At 34.6% G+C, this 19,288-nt stretch overlaps 1 protein-coding gene across 10 annotated transcripts; it reads left to right on the top strand.

Annotated features, from left to right (window-relative positions):
- The first annotated feature begins 4,554 nt into the window (after positions 1 to 4,554).
- LOC142526452 (28 kDa ribonucleoprotein, chloroplastic-like) lies at positions 4,555 to 18,962 on the top strand. 10 transcript variants are annotated; one of them, XR_012815267.1, is made up of 6 exons: positions 4,555 to 4,966; positions 5,065 to 5,163; positions 7,484 to 7,771; positions 8,755 to 8,821; positions 18,493 to 18,642; positions 18,875 to 18,962. XR_012815267.1 is itself a non-coding variant. In XM_075630863.1 (6 exons), exons 1-5 carry the CDS (start codon positions 4,622 to 4,624, stop codon positions 17,548 to 17,550), a joined length of 861 nt encoding a protein of 286 aa, XP_075486978.1. In that variant the 5' UTR covers positions 4,555 to 4,621; the 3' UTR covers positions 17,551 to 17,562; positions 18,493 to 18,962. The 10 variants fall into 10 exon arrangements, 4 of the variants coding, with proteins under 4 accessions (XP_075486978.1, XP_075486979.1, XP_075486981.1 ...); XR_012815266.1 differs by having other exon boundaries at positions 18,493 to 18,653; XM_075630863.1 differs by adding an exon at positions 17,489 to 17,562 and having other exon boundaries at positions 18,493 to 18,962.
- The last annotated feature ends 326 nt before the right edge of the window (positions 18,963 to 19,288 follow it).

Raw genomic sequence — 19,288 nt, 5'->3', positions numbered from 1 at the left:
AGCCATTTTCGGAAGATTTTTACAAATTTCCTTTAGTTGACTAAGTCTCTGTGTGTATTCTTTCGTCGATATAAATTTGACATCTTTTTTCAATAATGGACTGAACATCTTTCTGTGTTTTGCTAAGTTTTTAATAAACATCCCAGCAAAATTAACAACTCCTAAAAAAATTTGAAGTTGTGTTTTTTCTTTTAACTCGTTTGAAAAATTTTGCACTTTTTCTACTATATGATCTTGCAAAATTATTCCTGACTCATCGATTTCTATTCCGAGGAATTCAATCTTTCTTGTGGCAATGACTGCTTTCTTTTCTGATAGAACCAGTCCTTCTTTTTTGCAAACTTCAGAGAAAATCTCTAAATGTTTAATATGTCCCTCCATATTTTTAGATGCAATTAACACATCGTCAATGTAGACAAACATAAAATTAAAATAATCTTTAAATAGATTATCCATTTTCCTTTGAAATATCTTGGGTGAATTAGCCAATCTCATTGGTAATACTTCCCAAATATAGTGTCTTTGTGTTGTAGAGAAATCTGTGAATTTCTTGCTTTCTTCCTGCATTTGAATTTGGTAAAATCCAGACTTACAATCGAATTTAGAGAATATCTTTGTGTTGCGTATGCAACTAATTAAATGTTCTCTGCTAGGTATAAAATACCCATCAAACTCCAGAATCTTATTAATTTCTTGATAATTAATAACTAATCTGGGTTTATTCTTTTTTATTTCACCATGATTTCTTACTAAGAATCCTGTGCTGCTGTATAGTGAAATTCCTGCTTTGATCAAACCAAGGTCCAAATGTTCCTTGATTATAATTTGCATATCTATTCGATCAATTATATTCATTGGGATAGGCTTGCAACGGACAAATTCATATTCTTTTCCTTCCTTGATTTTAAGGCAAGCTTTGAGTTGATTTTTGTCTCAGCATGCCAAGAGATCTTCATTGTAATTTACTTTGATCATTTTCTTTACATCTTCCAATGATACCTTAGATTCATACACTACCTCATTCTTATGTAGAGCTATCTTAATGCATTCTATTTCTTCAGGTTGGAGCTCTTTATCTGCTCTTAGTTGGAGCATTATTTCTCCAAACCGTCTAGAATACTTCATTTTTGGGTTCAAAAGTTTTCTTTCATCACCACGCTTGCTGCGAAATTGAATGAACAATTTTCTGTAAAATGCCTCTCTTAATCGTTGGACTATGATTTTATGATCACATGGTGTTGTGAACACTAATCGCCTAGTCTCATTTTCTTGAGAATAGGATTTGAACATTTGTAAGAAATTATTTCCTAGCAATATGTCAGCTCATTTATCATGAAAATAAATCGGTGGTGTTTTTACCTTGTACCAAGGTGTTTGTCCAACACCTCCAATTACGATTTCAGTCCTTTTAATCCATTTGCATAAGATTAAGATTCTTCTGGAAAAATCTCTTCCAGCAATCTTTGGTAATTCTTTTTCCAAATTATTTGGAAAAACTTCTCGTTTTGCTGTACAGATTCCAGCACCTGAATCAATATAAGCAGCAAAATATTCTGCCTTATATTGTTCATATAACATTCCTACTTGAATGTATATCGAGAATGAGCTTGTGGTCATTGGATTTTCCACATCCTATCATCTGCCATAAACTTCATTCCATACTATAGACGTTTTCAATGTTTGTGTTCCTCGAGAAATTCTAGTCCAAGAACCAGTCGATCTGGTTCTTTCCCTGTTCCTTCTGAAGAAATTAAGGAGGAATTACAAAAACTCAAAATAGAAGTAGCAAGGGCTATGTCCTGAATTCATATCGGAGCAATCCATATTATGAAAAAAGCTACTTTCAAAGAAGGAATATGTTCACCCATTAATATTGCTATATGCGATAAAAGAATGGAAAACCTTCAAGATTCAGTACTGGGAAATATCTCATGAAACTTTATAGATTAGATGATGATTTCTGTTTCTTAGGCCAAGACTTCCTAAGAACTTTTCTACCTGTCCTGCGGAGAATTCTTGATATCTATGTAGATTAAGATTTTCTCTCATGATTCTTTGAACTATGTTATGAGATATTGTTGGTCTGACTGAAGAAACCTGACAAATATTCATGTGTTTCTTGTCGAAACATCTCGTCTTCAGTCAGATTTCGATTCAGTTCCATCAGATTCTCCCTGACTCAAGACTTCTTCTTCTTCATATATATTTTCATCTGAGGCAATATCCTCAAATCGGTATACCTGAATAAGATTTTGGTAATAAACAGCTTCTTCAATATCCGGGGTTGGATCGAAGCGTTTAATACCTCTTGTTTTCATTTTCTTGACAATTAGTTGAGATATGACCTCTTGCTCCACATGTCTAGCAATTACAATTTTTAAAACTTTCATTGGCTCGAGTATGAGCCCTTCTAAAAGTTTTCTTTGTAGGTGTTCTTCCTGTGCTTCAAGAGGTACTCGATGCTTGGGATGATATCCTACTTCTTGATGGTCCACTTCTTTGTCCATATTTATAAGACCTGGCTTAAGGTCTAGACCAAACTGTTCTTGGTTTCCAAGAAATTCTTCCATTTCGAGCACAAGTATGAGTCTTAAAACTTTTCCTCTTATACTTATGTGGTTTACTTCCAATAATTGTTAGAAGATCATTTTCTTTACAACACAAAGGAGTTCTTTTATTGATACCCCTTAGGCGTTTGTAATTCTTTTGTAATGCTGCCATATGACACAATTCTGTCAATTTTTCTTTGAGAAAAGAGGCTCTTCGTGCCAACGTATCTGGATTGCCAGAGACATATTCCTTTATAAGCATTTCTATCCAGAGACTTGGCATTTTGGCGAAGAAAAGCTGCATAGCTATATTTTCTTCTACCCCTGAATTCCATCTATATTTAGTGAATAACATAATATATTCATCCACTAAACATATGTCATGTAATTCAAGGCTATACAGAGCTTGAGTATATTTCTTCCTCTTCTCTGTATCTTGACTGTTAAAATAGTGTACCCCTATAAACTGTGCTTTAAATAGGGTAGCCATTTTTCCAGCTATCTCACTAAGAGATTTTCCAGCTAGGACCGAATCTTTGGTTTCTAATGAAGTCATGTCCCAAGAAATTTTAACTGATCCAATAAGACTCATTTCTAAGAGTTTAGTGAATCATTCTCTGTTGAAATCAAGTGTTCCTGCAGCGTTTCTCATAGTAGATGTCCAGTCATCTATGATATCTTCTCTGTTTTTGAAATCCAGTACATCAAGGTTAAGCATAACCCCATAAGGATCTATATGTTCTAAAATAGTTTTCTCATAGGGTGTTTGATGCAAGGAAATTTGATTTTTCCTTGTCCTTGTTCTCGTTGGGTGTGATTCTCCACCAGTATGGAAATCGGGTTGAGATTCTCTCATATTTATATTCTGAGATCCCACACTTTCTCTTGGTGGTTCCTGAGAAGATGACCAGGTTATAGAAGGTGGTTCCCCTCCCGTTCTGTATATCTTTAGATCTACGACTTTGAAATTTGCGAAAGATTCCGCAAGCTCATGTAAATCCTCGAGACCAATCCTTTCTAAAATTGTCACCAGATTAATTCTTTTCTGAGATAGATTTAATCGGATTGATCATTTTTCTTATCCAGTCAAAGGTTTTAACACTACTTTGGCCTTCCCTTGTTGATGTAACAAGGGTTCAGTACCAAATGATGGTGGTAACCTTCCCTCTAAAGTTCTTTTACTAGAACTTGGTGGTTGTTCTAGGATTTGAATTCTTGTTCGAATATCCTTTAATATTCCAAGAATTTCTTCTTGGTTTTCAAAGATTTTCTTCACATTTTGTGGTACATAATACATCATATTGCCATAATTTTGTACCGTCTTTTGAATTTCTCTAAGATCTCCCGAGAGTTTAGAGGAATCTGTTACTATTTCTAAGAACCTGTTATTTTGAATCATAATTTTACCTTATGATTCTGATAGATTCCTTCTTGATATCTAACATTGGTTATATCTTACTGTTTCAAATATTGCAGAGTTCTGGAATAAATCCTGTAAATAGTTAATCTCAAATCTGGTTCGGATTCATGTTAATTGAGAAAATTCTCCTCCTCAAATATTTAATTACTTCATAATGATAAATTTGTATGTTTGAAATAATTTTACCTCGGTTCTGATATCATTTTACACCTGGGAAAATCAATCATTATAAATTACAATTGTAAGGGGTATTTTTGTCATTTTAACTTTTTAGGGAGTTTAGGCAAATGTTTTTAGGTGTAGGAAGTTAGAATAAATTTGAGTTGGGGTTTAGGGATTTATCTACAATTTACCCAAAAAATTATAAAATTTTAATTTGAATAATAAATTATTATAATTTATTTTTGGCAAAAACTTGTGTGAGACGGTCTCACGAGTCGTATTTTGTGAGGCCATCCATGAAAAAATATTATTTTTTATCGTGAATATCGGTATAGTTGAGTCATGTCACAGATGAAAATTCGTGAGATCGTCTTACAAGATACCTTCTCTTTATTTTTATATATATTTGAAATATATACATGTAGATTTTTTTGTGGATAAGTGGAAAAAAATTATTGGCATTTCTCTGACGCCTCAATTCCTCCGAGCTATGGCTATGCCGGCAATGGAGTCGCCATTCTCCGTCGTCTCCTCGTACCCTTCAACTTCTCCAAAATTACTTGCACACTGGGAATCCCTATCTTCTGTAAGATTCCACACAACTCCTTTTGTTCCCACAGTTTCCCTAAAGTTCCCTCTCCATAACCTCCATCTTCTTCCCGCCAAAAGAAATGGCTTTAGATTACAGTCTTCTGTAGAAAGCGCGAATATCGAAGAAAAGGTTGAAAAATCCGATACTAGAAGAAAGCTGTTTGTGCTGAATTTGCCCTGGTCTTTCTCCGTTGTTGATATAAAGAATTTGTTTGGTGAATGTGGTTCTGTTGCGCACGTTGAGGTAAGATATGGTTCTGAGTTTGACTGTATATGAATTTTCAGGGCCTGCCCGGTGTATTTTTGGCTCATGGGTTTTTAATTTCTTGTATGAGAGTATAGATTATAAAGCAGAAAGATGGAAAGAACAGAGGATTTGCATTTGTGACAATGTCTTCTGGGGATGAGGCACAAGCTGCAATTGAGAAATTCGACTCTTATGTACGTTCATTTTTGGAACTTAAAATTACCGAAGCGTTCTTCTAGTTCAATCCTATTATTTGGTTATCTTTTATAGGCTATGTATGTATCATGATATATTGTTTGGATACATAATTGAAATGTTATAATTTGTTGACATTAACCACTTCAATAATCAACAACCTACTAAATTCTTTTGATTATCAATACTGATATAAATTCGGCGTACCATCTACTATATACGCGCTCTTCTGCAAGAGATTGCCGGGCAGAAGTTGCCGGGCTCTCTCTTAAGCGCCCGTCACTTCCATCGAGAATCGTAGGGAAGCTAGGTCGAAAAACACCTCACAAGGGATCACCACTGATCGAAATGACCGTCCCCTCAACTGTCCCATAGCTCGATCCTATTTACATAACAGATTATGGCATCTCGTTATATAAATTTCTCATTTTTAATTTAGAAGAAGTAAATCGCAAGTGAAGATATTCCGCATGGTGTGAAGGCGAACAATATTATTCCTACCAGGGAATTTTTTATCCCTTTCTCCATTCAATTGAAGCCGGTGCAATTTATCTTATCTCTAGATCATAAAAATTGTTGAGACTTAGGAGAGTGTAGGCACAAGAAAGCTTGTTGATTGTGGCTGCTACGTATGCAGGACAAGAATTAGATTGTGTTGTCACAAAAAGAATCTGAAGTCCAAATATATATAGTAGCCACCTATCAGAATTAACCTCTATTCTTTCTCTTATAGCACATGTTAGGTTATCATTGAGAATTTGATGCACAACAAGTTTTGTACTTTTGGAAACTTACTTCCTATAGTGGGAAAACATTCATATTTTGGGACATTGATAAAAAGTATCCATCCTTTTATGGTATTGGTTCCTTTCAATGAATTCTAGAACGGGTATTTCATATTTTGAATAGTTCTTTGACCAACCTTTTGCAGAAGTGAAACAATTATCCTCCTTGTCTCCAGGTGTCCTAATGGTCATCTTCTTTCTTCTTATTCCTCTACCTTCCTTGCCTCCAGGTGTCCTAATGGTCCTCTTCTTTCTTCTTATTCCTCTACCTTAGTCCACCAGAACACTCTTAGATCATGGCATCATTTGTCACACCTCACTCCTTGGTTGTGTATGGTGGATTTTAATTGAACGTGGAATAAAATTCATCATTGAGTAGGATTCTACTTAGCCCCATCCTTGTTTCTTTGTTTCCTTTTTACCTTTAGAATGAAGCATTAGGACTCAGGTTATCAGCAGGTCCTGCTTCTCAATTTATTATTCATTTGATAATGTGTAGATGCAAAACTTCTGTTCAACAGCTAGAAAGATAACAAGGCGTTATAGGGACTGTACCCATCTTTGTACTTTGTCATATAGTTAGATAAATAATTTGCTTATACAATTACTTTAATAAATTATTATATAAGCGATAAGCAGGAAGAATGAACTTTATCATTGTTCATGTGCTATTATCTTTAGAATACTCCTTTACAACCTCTCCTTTTGGCATGAACCATGATTTTTATGTTAAGACTTCATTTTTCACATATTAACCAATAACAAAACTAGCAGAAATTTGGGAGGCTAAAAAAATTTTAAACTAGAAGAAAGTCCCTAATTCAACGTGCTAAAGGAGTTCAATATGTGATTCTTTAGTCACCCTTAAAAAGGAAATTAAATCTTCACCGGGATGTAATTTGCCTCTGTAACTCATAATTCTATCATTTTGGACCTTTGGTGAACCATTTTTGTTTGTCCAGGATTGTTATACTTAGGAATATGTCATATTAAATTAATTTCTTTCATATTAATGCAATTCTTAAACCATCAGTTACGGTCTAAAATTGAAAAGCACTAATGTTTACAAAATACTGTTTGTATATGGCCTTTTAGTTACTAAAAACTAACTCTCTTTAAATATGTTGAACCATTATTAAGTGTTAATTGTTTTGTCCGAACGGGGAGCAATGCCCTCCTTTTGATGAACATGGGCTCTGAGTTTTAAACTATATAAAACCATTCATTCAGATGTTATGTAGCATGTTGTGTTATTTGTTGAACTAGTTGGTTCTGTTAATGAGTATTTTTAATATCAGTCACGTTAATGGTATCTCGAATTTCAAATTTCAAAGTTCCCATTAACCTGAATCGTTCTTGTTTTTATTAATTTTAACTGTTTACCCAATTGAAAGTCGACACATTTCATTCGTATATATTACTGAAATTTCAGAGAGTTCATGACTACTACAAATAAGAAAAACAATATTTCTTCTCACTTCCCTATCTCCTCTTGAACGTCTGATCACACTATTTAAAATAATTTTATGGGCAGGAAGTATCTAGTAGGATCATTCGAGTGCAGTTTTCTAAGAGATTCAAGAGACCTTCTCCAACCCCTTCTGTACGTCCGGCCAGAGAGATAGTCCATAAACTTTATGTTTCAAATCTTGCGTGGAAAGTGAGATCCAACAGTCTACGAGAATTCATTTCCACCAGCTGCAATCCCTTATCGGTTAGAGTTGTGTTTGATAATCCTTCAGGAAAATCAGCTGGATATGGGTTTGTTTCATTTTCCACAAAGGAGGAAGCGGAAGCTGCAATCTCTGTGTTAGATGGAAAGGTGACCGACTATCTTTAATACTTTTGCTCTTTCTTGGCCAAATTGCAATTATCACCCTGGAAAATATGAGAAAAACATAAAACTCTCTACATTGAACTAAAGTTTTTTACAAACCAAACCAATGTTTAAAAAAAAATCAGGTACTATTTTCCCGTTTGAGGGGATTTTATGCCCGATTTAAAAGCATAGGGTTTAAAAGATCCTTAATTTCACTGAAGGGGTTATGTTTTTTTTTTAACATATATTTTCACCGAGGTGCTAAATGCTCTTTTCCCTCTTTCTTTTATTTCTTATTACTTTCTACTTTGCATTTTATGATATGATGCTTGTATCAATTTTTTAGCCAATTTAATGGTCCCACTGATGTAGTCCTTCGCTGGTTTGCACCATATGATGGATGCTGTTGGGGTTTCCCCAAAACCTTAACTATTAAGCATTGGAAATCAAAAAAACTTTTTGGTTTAGCGTCCTGGGTTAAACTGTTGCTTTCAAAATTCGTGCGATAAATAAAATTCAACACAATACCTCGAGAATTACTTGTGTATTATTTTGTGTGTCGTCTCTTTTCAAACTGCATCTGTTGATTCTTTACCCATTTGTGCAATAGTAGGTTAACCAGTCCAGTGTTCACTATCCAAATAGATTTTACCTCCATTTGATTGGCAGTAGATTGAATCTTTGTGAATAGCACATGCAAAATCATATTCTAAATATGGTCAAAACGATTCAAGGATTAAGCATGACATGCGATAGAAGGATTGCTGGGCAAATCTTGCCATAGACCTTTACTGAAATCGAGGGGGCAGGGGTGCTAGGGTTCGGTACACCTAAGTACTTAATGACTTTATAAAATGAATCATATTTCACCCTAAAAACTTATCAAGAATCATTCTTTATGCCTTTCATCCTTTAGTACCGAGGTTCCTACTTTCATAAACCGTGGGTCGAGGTTTGTTCATACCTTGGTTCTTACCTTGTTATAGGCAATGGGTCAAGGTTTCATATCGCATACCACACGATTCTTCTCTCATTTATGGACAACTGGTCGAGGTATGAAACTATGAATAAATTGAGGTTCTTGCTTCACTAAGCAATTGTCAAGATACTATCATAATTTTCCTCATTTTGAGTTAGCTTTGTCATTTTTGTTACTGGGAGCCTTGTGTTTCCCCATTAATTTTAATACTTTTGTTCTTTTTTATTCCACATTAGGTAATTGCTTATTTGTTTTTGGTGAACTTTGATTTTAGAACTTTCTTAGAGTTGTTAAACACGTGTCTTCGTGATTCTTGTGAACCATAGCACGTCTTATCTAGGGATTGCAAAGGTTCGAGTCATCAAGATCCGACCCCAGTTAAAACTTAAACCCTTACTTGACCCGACCTATACACGAAGTTTAACGGGTTGTATCCATATAAACCGTTAGACAATTATATATATACTATATTTTGACATATTTAATTTTTAATTATTACATTTGTAACAAAAAATAAATAAAGTAGTTCAAGTTTTAATGTTTTTATTAAAAAACAACTCAATCAAATTCATTGTTCAACACATTCTTCTTGAAGTACTATCTCATTGTCAAACATTGTAGGACATCTGACTTATACCCGAAGTTTAACTGGTTGCACCCATATAACCCGTTAGACAATTATATATATACTATATTTTGACATCTTTAATTTTTAATTATTACATTAGTAACAAAAAATAAACAAAGTAGTTCAAGTTTTATTGTTTTTATTAAAAAATCAACTTAATCAAATTAATTGGTCAACACATTCTTCTTTAAGTACTTTCTTATTGTCAAACATTGTATGACATGCTCATATTTTTTTTATGCTTATATATAAATAAATAAGAAGAATGATATAAAATTTGTTAAATGGTATAGCTTACTGTATAATTATTAAAGTATAGTTAAAAGTATATTTACAGTTTGCATCTTTCTGGGTTTTACAAATATAAAGCACACAGATAGATTGTCTAAATATTATACATATATATTATAGAATTTATCGAACAAGAGATAAAAGACATAGAAGTTTTCTCACTCTTATTTCATTTATTATTCAGTCTAATGCATACATTTAAACAGACAAAGAAGACATAATTTAATCATATCATAACTCAAATTAAATCAAATCTATATTCAAACAAATTTTATTTTAGTAGGGATAAAATTATAAACACTCCTCCCTCAAGTTGGTGCGAAGATATCTATCATCCCCTGACTCGCTAACTTGATCTTTAAATAGTAGTCTTGGAAGCCCCCCTTGATTAGGATAACCTGCGACGTAGTTGGAACAAATGGAGTACAAATGGCTTCTTACTCAAGTTTCTCCTTTATGAAGTGCTTGTCAATTTTAATGTGCTTGGGTCTATCATGTAGAGCCAGATTATGCACAACGGTAATACCAACTTTATTATCATAATATAGCATCATTGGATACATCACTGTCTTTGTTAAATCATCCGCTTCTGCTCTGCTTGTAGCAACGACACTTTTTTCTTACTCCCCCAGTTTACCAAGTTGCCCCATACGAAAGTGCAATATCCTGAGGTCTGATGCTCACAACGAAATCAATGTCTGGTCGTGTATGAGATAAATAGATCAATCTCCCGAATTATCATTGATGCCTTCCTTTATACATGGGAGTATCATCTTTATTTATCCTAGTTTACCGTTTACCTCTGATGGAGTATCTGAAGGCTTGCGTCCACTCATCCCAGTTTCCTCTAGGAGATCCAAAATGTACTTGATGAGACACCACAATTCCTTTCTTAGATCTCGCTATTTCCATCCCAAGTAAGTACTTCAAATGTCTCAAATCTTTGATTTCAAAATCTTCGGCCTAGCTTTTCTTCAATATTCATCTCCTCGATATCATCTCCTGTTAATATTATGTCATGAACGTACACAATCAATACCGAGATCCTATTGGTGGACAATTTCTTTGTGAACAAAGTATGGTCTGATTGACCCTGATTGTATCCCCGTCTTTTAATGAACTTTGAGAATCTCTCGAGATTGTTTTAATCCATGTAAAGATATTTTCAGCCTACTCATCTTTGACCCAAACTGATCGGTAAAGCCAAGAAGAGGCTCAATATAGACTTCTTCTTCGAAATCACCAGAGGCAGTCTTCACATCGAGTTGGTTTAGAGGCCAGTCAAGATTCGCAACGATAAATAATATAACTCGAATAGTATTCAATCTTGCCACTGGAGAGAAAGTCTCATCAACTCCATATGTTTGGGTGAACCATTTGGTAACTAAGCGTGCTTTATACCTTTCCAATGAGCCATCTGAATTGTATTTTGTAGTGAAAACCCATTTACACCGCCTGGATTTTCCTTTGGGCCGTTCAACCTTCTCCCAAGTGGAGTTTTTCTCTAGAGTTCTCATTTCTTCAGAGATCGCTTCCTTCCATTCATTTCTTCAGAGATCGCTTCCTTCCATTCAGGTATTGTTAGAGCTTCCTGTTTATTATTTGGAATCCTGACAAAATCTATTTGAGAGATAAGAGCAAAGAAGACGGGTGATAAATTTTTTTAAGTTACAAAATTAGACAGTGGGTGAATGGTAGATGATCAAACACCTTTCCTTTGAGCAATAGGGAAGTCACTGATATTTGAGGGGGGTTAACTTGGGCATACCTTGACTCGAATCATCAGGATCTGTTGATGTGAGATTGTGCGTCTCTTGATTTTGCACTAGATATGATTCATGGCTTTGTGGTAGGATATTGTCTCCTCTTTCCTGTGCCTTTTCTTTCCTTGTATAAACTTGACCCTTGAAGTGTTTCTCATTCATTTCTATTGTATTAGACGGTGTAACAGAATTATCAGGAGTTTAAATTCAAATGTTAGGTCTGAATTATTTTGGCATTCATCTTCATCGGACTTAGACTCCCTCTAAAGATGAGTGTCATAGTACGGCGTCCCTTAAAGAAAGTGACACCCATAGAGACAAACATCCGTTTTGACTCAGAATCAAAGTAGTTAAACCCATGTTGATTAGATGGATACCCAACAAAAATGCACCTATGAGACTCGGGATCTAGTTTAGATTTGTTAGGATCTTGATGATGCACAAAGACTAGACTTCCAAATATTTTAAGGGGAATTTATGTGAGAAGTCTAGTATTAGGAAAACATTTTCGAAATATGCTAATGGGATATTGAAATTTCAAAATACATGATGGTAGACGATTTATTAACACCCTTGTGTTTCATAAGTCAAAATACATTTAATTCATTTTTTTTTTAAATCTCAAGCACATTTACCTCATTTGCAAGGGGTTTTATGTCTGATTTTAAGGGTTTTAAATGCTAGTTGTCGGGTTTTTTTAGTTTTTAAAATTTTTATATTGGGTGCTGATGCAATTTGCCCAATGTGTATATTTAACCCGATGGCTTGAACTTTAGAACTAATGGTCTTAAAATTAACCTATACCCCCTTAAGTGGGCCTGAAAAATACATCTAATAAATAAATATTACAATCAACTCAATCATGATAACTAAATTTTTAGTAACCCAATTACCTTTGAAGACTTGAAACAATTCAACTGGTTTGGTCTTGAACTTGAAGTAGACTAAACATTCAAAGGCTCTTTGATTGCATCAAACCGGGTAGTTCCTTGACCATTGTGTGTGGTAAGAAACTTATCGATGGGTCGACAACTTCCCAGCTTGTACCTTTATGATGGGTCCATTTGGTATGATAGTGATTGCATCATTATCTCTTCAATTTGCTTGTTGTTCATCATGCATATCTGGTCCTCTGTCATTCTCTCTTCCCTTTAAGGTTGCGTTTAATGGAGTTGATGGAACTGGATAGGATAAATAATGTTATTATTAAAATATTGAGGAGGATGTGAAATAATAATTAATTAATGATAGTATGTTTGTTTGGTTTGATTGATTCAATTTGGATGAAAAATACGATTTTTTCATTTTCAATAATTAATAAATATAAATAAAATAAAGATATGAAAGAAAATGTTGTAATTTTTAATTAAATGATTTGATTGTTGTTTGATAAATAAATAATAATTTGATTGATTAGATATAAATAATCAATATACAAATTTGCACCAAACAGAAATAATCCAATTTTATCCATCAAACCAAACACAACCTAAAAGGATTTGTCCTTAAATCAGGATCTAACATACAAGGGAGAAAAATGTTAAAATTAGCACTTATATTATACTCACTTGGAAGATCCAACATGTATGGTTTGTTGTTGATCTTATCATTGTTGTCAAAAGCGCTCGCCTCGGCCTCTTAGGCGCAAAGCGACTTGAGGCGCAAGGCCGGCCTGCGCTTCATGGAACTCCGAAGCGCAGCAAGTCTGTGAAGCTAACGCTTTTGTGCGCTTCATAGAAGCATCACAGGCCTTTTTTTAAAGCTTTGGCAGACTAAAATAAGTGCGATTTTAAGTCTGCTTAAAAAATTAAAAAAAATGTTAAGCCCCTAAACCCTCCGGCCTGCTGTCTCGCTTCTCAGTTCTCACCACCAGCCTTCGCCTCTCACTGCCTCGCCTTTGGCTTGCCGCCCCGCGTCTGGTCCACCGTCCCAACCGTGTTCCCACTTTCCCTCCAATCCTCTTTGCTGCCCAAAATTGGTAAAACCCTAATCTTATGAATTTCTGTAAAACAAAATTAACTGTTTTTTTTTTTTTAATAGGTAATTGTTATTGCCCTTTTCAATTGTTTAACTTATCAAATTCAACCGTTCCACCAAATTGAAAAGATATTTCTTGGAATTATGCAACACTTTTGGATCCTAAAAATCCAAATATTATATGTTGTTTTTGTGATAAAATTACAAATGGTGGGATTTATCGACACTAGCTACATTTAGTAGGGGCGATAGAAATGTGAAAGTATGTCCGAAATGTCGGGAGCATGTTATAATAGAAATTAAAGAGTTCATGCAAAAAGAGTAATTTGAAGAGTCAAACTAATCTTGTAGATGAATAAGATATTGATCTTGATGAGGAAACCGAGGAAGAAGATACTGATGGATACAAATCAAGCGATGGAGCTTATGGCGGAAATTTGGAAAATGAAGATGAACATGAAGATAACTATGATTTTAATATTTGATATTTCATCTATACATTTTCAAAGATTTTTCATCTTATTTTTATCTTTTTGAGAAATTTTTTTTTTGCGCTTCTGTTCCGTGAAACGTGCGCTTTGTTTTGCGCTTTAAGCTCAGAAAATTTATCGCATTTTTGCACCTCGGCTTTCGACTACTCTGGATCTTATCAAGAATCTGAAAGTGACCATCTTCTTGCGTTGGAAAATACCTGATTCATGTATTGTTGAGTTCGTTTTCTCAATTTGTTGACGAAATTTGGTCATGTAATTCCTCACAAACTCGGCTTTCTTCTTACCATCAAGACTAGTCTATTTAGTTTCTTGTAGTGGTACCAAATGCACAGGAGTAAGATGGTCAAACTGGAGTTTGTTTATAATAAGAGTATTCACTCGGCGACAATGCTCCCCATTTGAGAGGGTCAAAACTATACTTATACTTCAAATGGGGAGCGTTGTCGCCGAGTGAATACTCTTATTATAAGCAAACTCCATATGAGGCATACACGCCTCTGAATTCTTCAAATTCCTTTGAGTTATGACACAATAAAGTTTTCAGGGTTTGATTTACCACCTTCGTCTGATTGCTGTAAATGTATGACACGTGGTAGAGAACAAAAGCTTAGCACCAAGTTTACTTTACGATGTCTTCCAAAAGTAAAATCTTAACACCCCTATCAGAAGCAATAGTGAGTGACACATCATGCAATCACACAACCTCTCGAAAGTACAAATCTGCAAGTGACATCGGTTGAAATGTGCCATCTAGAAAACCTGTCAACGACAACAAAAATAGAATCGTGCTTCCAAAAAGGCAGGGGTGTGTACACTTCGTAAGATACCCTAGACTTTGTATCTTTCTATAAGTGACAGTATGCTCACACATGCTCTCCTGATATGAGGCCAGAAAAAGTGCTCACGCAGCATATCTAAGGTCTCCTGAACCCCAAAATGCCCTATAAGTCTCCTCCACCATGACTCTCGAGTCTCGTACCAATAAGTCTCAAAGAATTTTGTGGCACAAAATCTAATCTTATGAAACAAAAATCCCTCCTGCCTGTAAATCTTACCAAACGTCGCCTTCTCACAGCCCCAAATATATTAGGGGAAAAACGGATTCATTAGCATATAAGTTATTTAATAAAACTTGGGACAAGCAGTTTAATATTCATAGGATCAAGGTAATCCGGCGAAATAAGGCGTTGACAACAACATTCTCGTTCCCTTGTTTATCCTGATCACATGAGGAAAAACTCTTAACAATTTGTAGGACGTTCTCTCATATTTTCTTGCCCCTTCAAATACTTCAATGACTCGTGATCAGCGTGGATGGCAAACTTCTTTGACCAAAGATAAGGTTGTCGTGTCTGCAATGTCCTGACGAATACTGACATTTCCTTGTCATATGTTGGGTAGTTCAAGGCTGTCCAGTTTGGCTTGTCGCTTAAGTATGCTATAGGCTGCTTTTTTCTCATCAAGCCAGCTTCTATACCATATTAGATGCATCAACTTCAATTTCAATTTTTTTAGAAAAACCAGGCATTGCAAGGAATGGCGTACAACTTAAATTTTCTTCATCACTGTTCCTTCAACCATTTAAACCCTAGTAATTTTTATTATTTCAATTAATGATGCTACAAATTTTAAAAAATCTTTAGAAAACCTCCTATAGAAGCTCGTGAAGCCATGAAGATGCCTAACTTTAGGTACAGACTTACGTGTAAGCCAATTTATGGTGTGCCTTACCTTTCTTCTCATATACCTCCACCCCGCTAGCTGACACTACATGACCTGAGAAAATCACTTGTCCCATGCACAACACAAAATTCTTTAGGTTTGATACAACTTTTCTTTCTGTAAAAGCTTCCATCACCTGACTAACATGCGTTTTATGGATCTCTAAACTAATGGTGTAAAAAGAATGTTATTGAATTACACCAATACAATTCTACCAATGAATGCACTCAGAACATGATTTTGTAAGCCCATAAATGTGCTGGGTGTATTAGTTAAGCCAAAAGACATCATTAACCAATCATACTAAGCATGATTGGTTTTTAACTTTTTCCACTCGTCTCCTTCATGCATGCTATTTGATATCATTTTCAAATTAATCATAGAAAACACACCATGCAATTCAACAAGCATATCATTTAAATAAGGAATTAGATGACATTACTTTACAACAAAACCATACAATCAATGCACATCCTCCACGTTCCATCCTTTTTGTTTACAGGTGGCACAGATAAGTACAAGCTCTCAGACCTTTCTGGATGTACCATGTCTACATTAACTCATTACTTTCCACAACAACATCTTGGTCTCCTCAGGGTTGGTTCCATGGGGTGGTCAGTTAGGAATCAAAGTTCTTGAGACGAAATCAATTCGGTGTTCAATTCGCCTAATTGGCGATAAACTGCTAGAACTCCTCTCAAAAAACTTCATCTTATGCTTGGAAGACAACACGAAAATTAGGCAAAGAATCATTAGGCTCGTCAATGGTTACATAAGCCTCCCTGTAAATTAGTACAATTCATCTTGTGTCACGAGAATGATGATGTATGAAATGTTGCGGAGTTATGTTTTCGAGAGGTTGTCTTTTACAAGGTGTGTTGTGGACTATTGTTCCCAGTAAGAACATCAGCTTTTTCTCTTATTTTTGAAGACATTTTAAGATTAAACTTGGTACCGAACTTCTATTTTTAACCACATGCCATCCACAGACGGATGGTCAGAAGGAGGTGGTAATCTGAAGCTCGACAATTTTATTGTATGCCGTAATTCAATGGAATCTGAAGAATTGGGAGGAGTGTATTCCACATGTGATGTTTAAAGGAGTGCTCGTTTAGCTACACAACACTCCCATTTGAGGCCATGTCTGTTTTTTACAGATTTGCTGTCAATGCCAAAAAATGAAGACACTGGTTTTGATGGTAAAAAGAAAGTTTAGTTTGTGAGAAAATTATATGAGCAAGTTCGTTATCAGATTGAGAATTTAACTCAGCAGTACATGAATCAGGCAAATAAAGGCCGTAATAAGGGGGTATATGAACCAGGAAATTGGGTGTTGTTGCACACGAGGAAGGAGCGTTTTCTGATGCAAGGAAGGTCGAAGCTGCAACTGTGAGGAGATGTTAATTTTCAGATTCTTGCTAAGATGAATGAATGTGCATACAGTTTAGATCTTCTAGGTAAGTATAATGTATGTGCTACTATTAATGTTGTTGATCTTTCTATTTGTTGTGAATGCTGATTTGAGAATAATCTTCCTGAGAGAAGGGATTTTGATGGAGGACCACATGTGCATGAGAATAAGGAGTGGTTTGAGATAAAGATGTAGTTCTTATCTTCCCGAGTGGAGCTAGCATTAGCCATGAACTAGTACTACGCACCAAAAACTACATGATTTGATGTAAGCTAATGGCACTCCTTTAAATGTAATTGGGCTAGTAAAAACTTTGGTTGTCATGATTGGGTTGCAATTTGCATATAATATTTTAATGATGCACTTTCATTCTTGTACTTATTTATATTATATAATTTAAATATATGCTTGTAGGCCTATTTAAAAGGATTTATGTATTTTAAATGTGCTTGTAGGCTCATTTAAAGAGATAGTACAGGCTTGTTTTAAGCCCATTAAGTCTAAGTTGAAGCTCTGAGGTCATATATAGGTATACCTTGTACTAACTTTTAGAATATTGAACTAATTTTTTCCAAAAGTCGAGTTTTTCTCACTCATTTTCTTATTCTTAAAGATTAATTATGAAATTATCAAGGAATTACATTTGTTGTGGTGTTCAAGGATACAAACTGCAATACCTTACAGAAAGCTTTAGGAAAAAAGTATCATACATGTTATAGGAAAATCTTTCAATGAATGATTTGGTGTTCAAGGAACTTCATTCCTATAAGAAACTCTTTTCCTATAACACACATGCATGATTATCATGATAAAATATTGTCAAAAGAAATGTATCACTGATTAAATAAAGAAGAATGCCTTATAGAAAGATGTCAAAATCAACAACCAACAATTGGTTTGATAGACACTCTACCTATGTGTTTCAGACTTTTTGCTCCATGAATATGCTGCAAAAATGAAGTTTCCGCACAAACTAGACATAGATTAACGAAGGTGGCTGAGGTAGAAGTTATGCGTTGAGAAATAAAGCTAAGCTTTAAATTGAAGGAACCGAATCATATTTATGTACAAGTAAATGCAAAAGATTATAAAAATGTATGGGGAATTTAAAATGTAGGAGAGTCAAAATACCTAGCCATCATCCATCTTGTGCCTCCACATTTCGATTATGGATTATATAGATGTATCCAAATACCAGCTTTGCCCTTTATGGATGCAGCTTTTAATGGTTTGAGGTTTAAGATGAAGTTGAATTTAGGATTTTCATTTATGTTTACACTAAAAAGAACAATGAATAATTTGTATCATGCTATTTCTTAATACCATCAGCAAATTCAGATAAGTGACTAATTGCTGAGAAGAAAATAGTCATTCCAGCCGATGGAACACGAAGTACCGATTATTTTTACATTATAATTTTTGTATTGACAACTTTTTTTCATCAAAACCATTCATGCAGGAGCTATTGGGGAGACCAATTCGTTTGAAATTCAGTGAAAAGGATGCTAATGCATCCGAAAACAGAAACATCCAGTGAAGAACTTGAAAAGTTTTAGTTCGGAGGCAAGCTCTTGAGATTATTTTTGTATGTAAATGGAGGCAAAGAGAAGTAAGAAAATGGTATTTTTTCGATATTTGACATACTAGATGCAATACCATTTAGTCGACTTGTTTGCATATGTCATGCTCGACTCATTTTGATTGGTATGAATTTTATATTCCAGTTTATTACTGAGTACACAACTCTTTCTTCATCCTTGACATGTTTTACTTAGAAAGTTTTTTTCCGGTGGTTTCGGCTTCTTAACGGGTTTTGCTTGTCTTTTGACTCCATTTTATAGCGTGCAAGTGGCGAACATTACCGAGTCAGTGAGGTGATCGCCGTTTACTCACAGAAATATGTCTTCGTCGCCCTTTAAGGTTTAGAGTTTTATTCTCCTTTGAAAAAAATCCTGGTTCTGTGGATGAAATTACCTCCATTTTCATATCTTGTCTAGAATAAAAGTTTGAATATCATATGGATTGATTCTTTGGTTAATTTTTTTGAGAGATTCTTTTGTTATTTATATAATCGCCGGATGAGTTTTTTTAATTATATATATATATATATATATATTGGGTTAATTTTGTGTATATCTATACATCTATACATTCTTATAAAAGTGTGAATCAAGGTCAAAGTTTTTCTATTGTATAATGTCAACTTTGTCCTTAATTTGTACATACAGGAAAAATTTAGTGAGGATATTTTTGTC

This window comes from Primulina tabacum, chromosome 15 (genome assembly GCF_025594145.1).
Source record: "Primulina tabacum isolate GXHZ01 chromosome 15, ASM2559414v2, whole genome shotgun sequence".
Classification (NCBI taxonomy): domain Eukaryota; kingdom Viridiplantae; phylum Streptophyta; class Magnoliopsida; order Lamiales; family Gesneriaceae; genus Primulina; species Primulina tabacum.
Note: the sequence above shows the minus strand (reverse complement) of the source record. Positions and strands in the feature narration are given on the sequence as shown.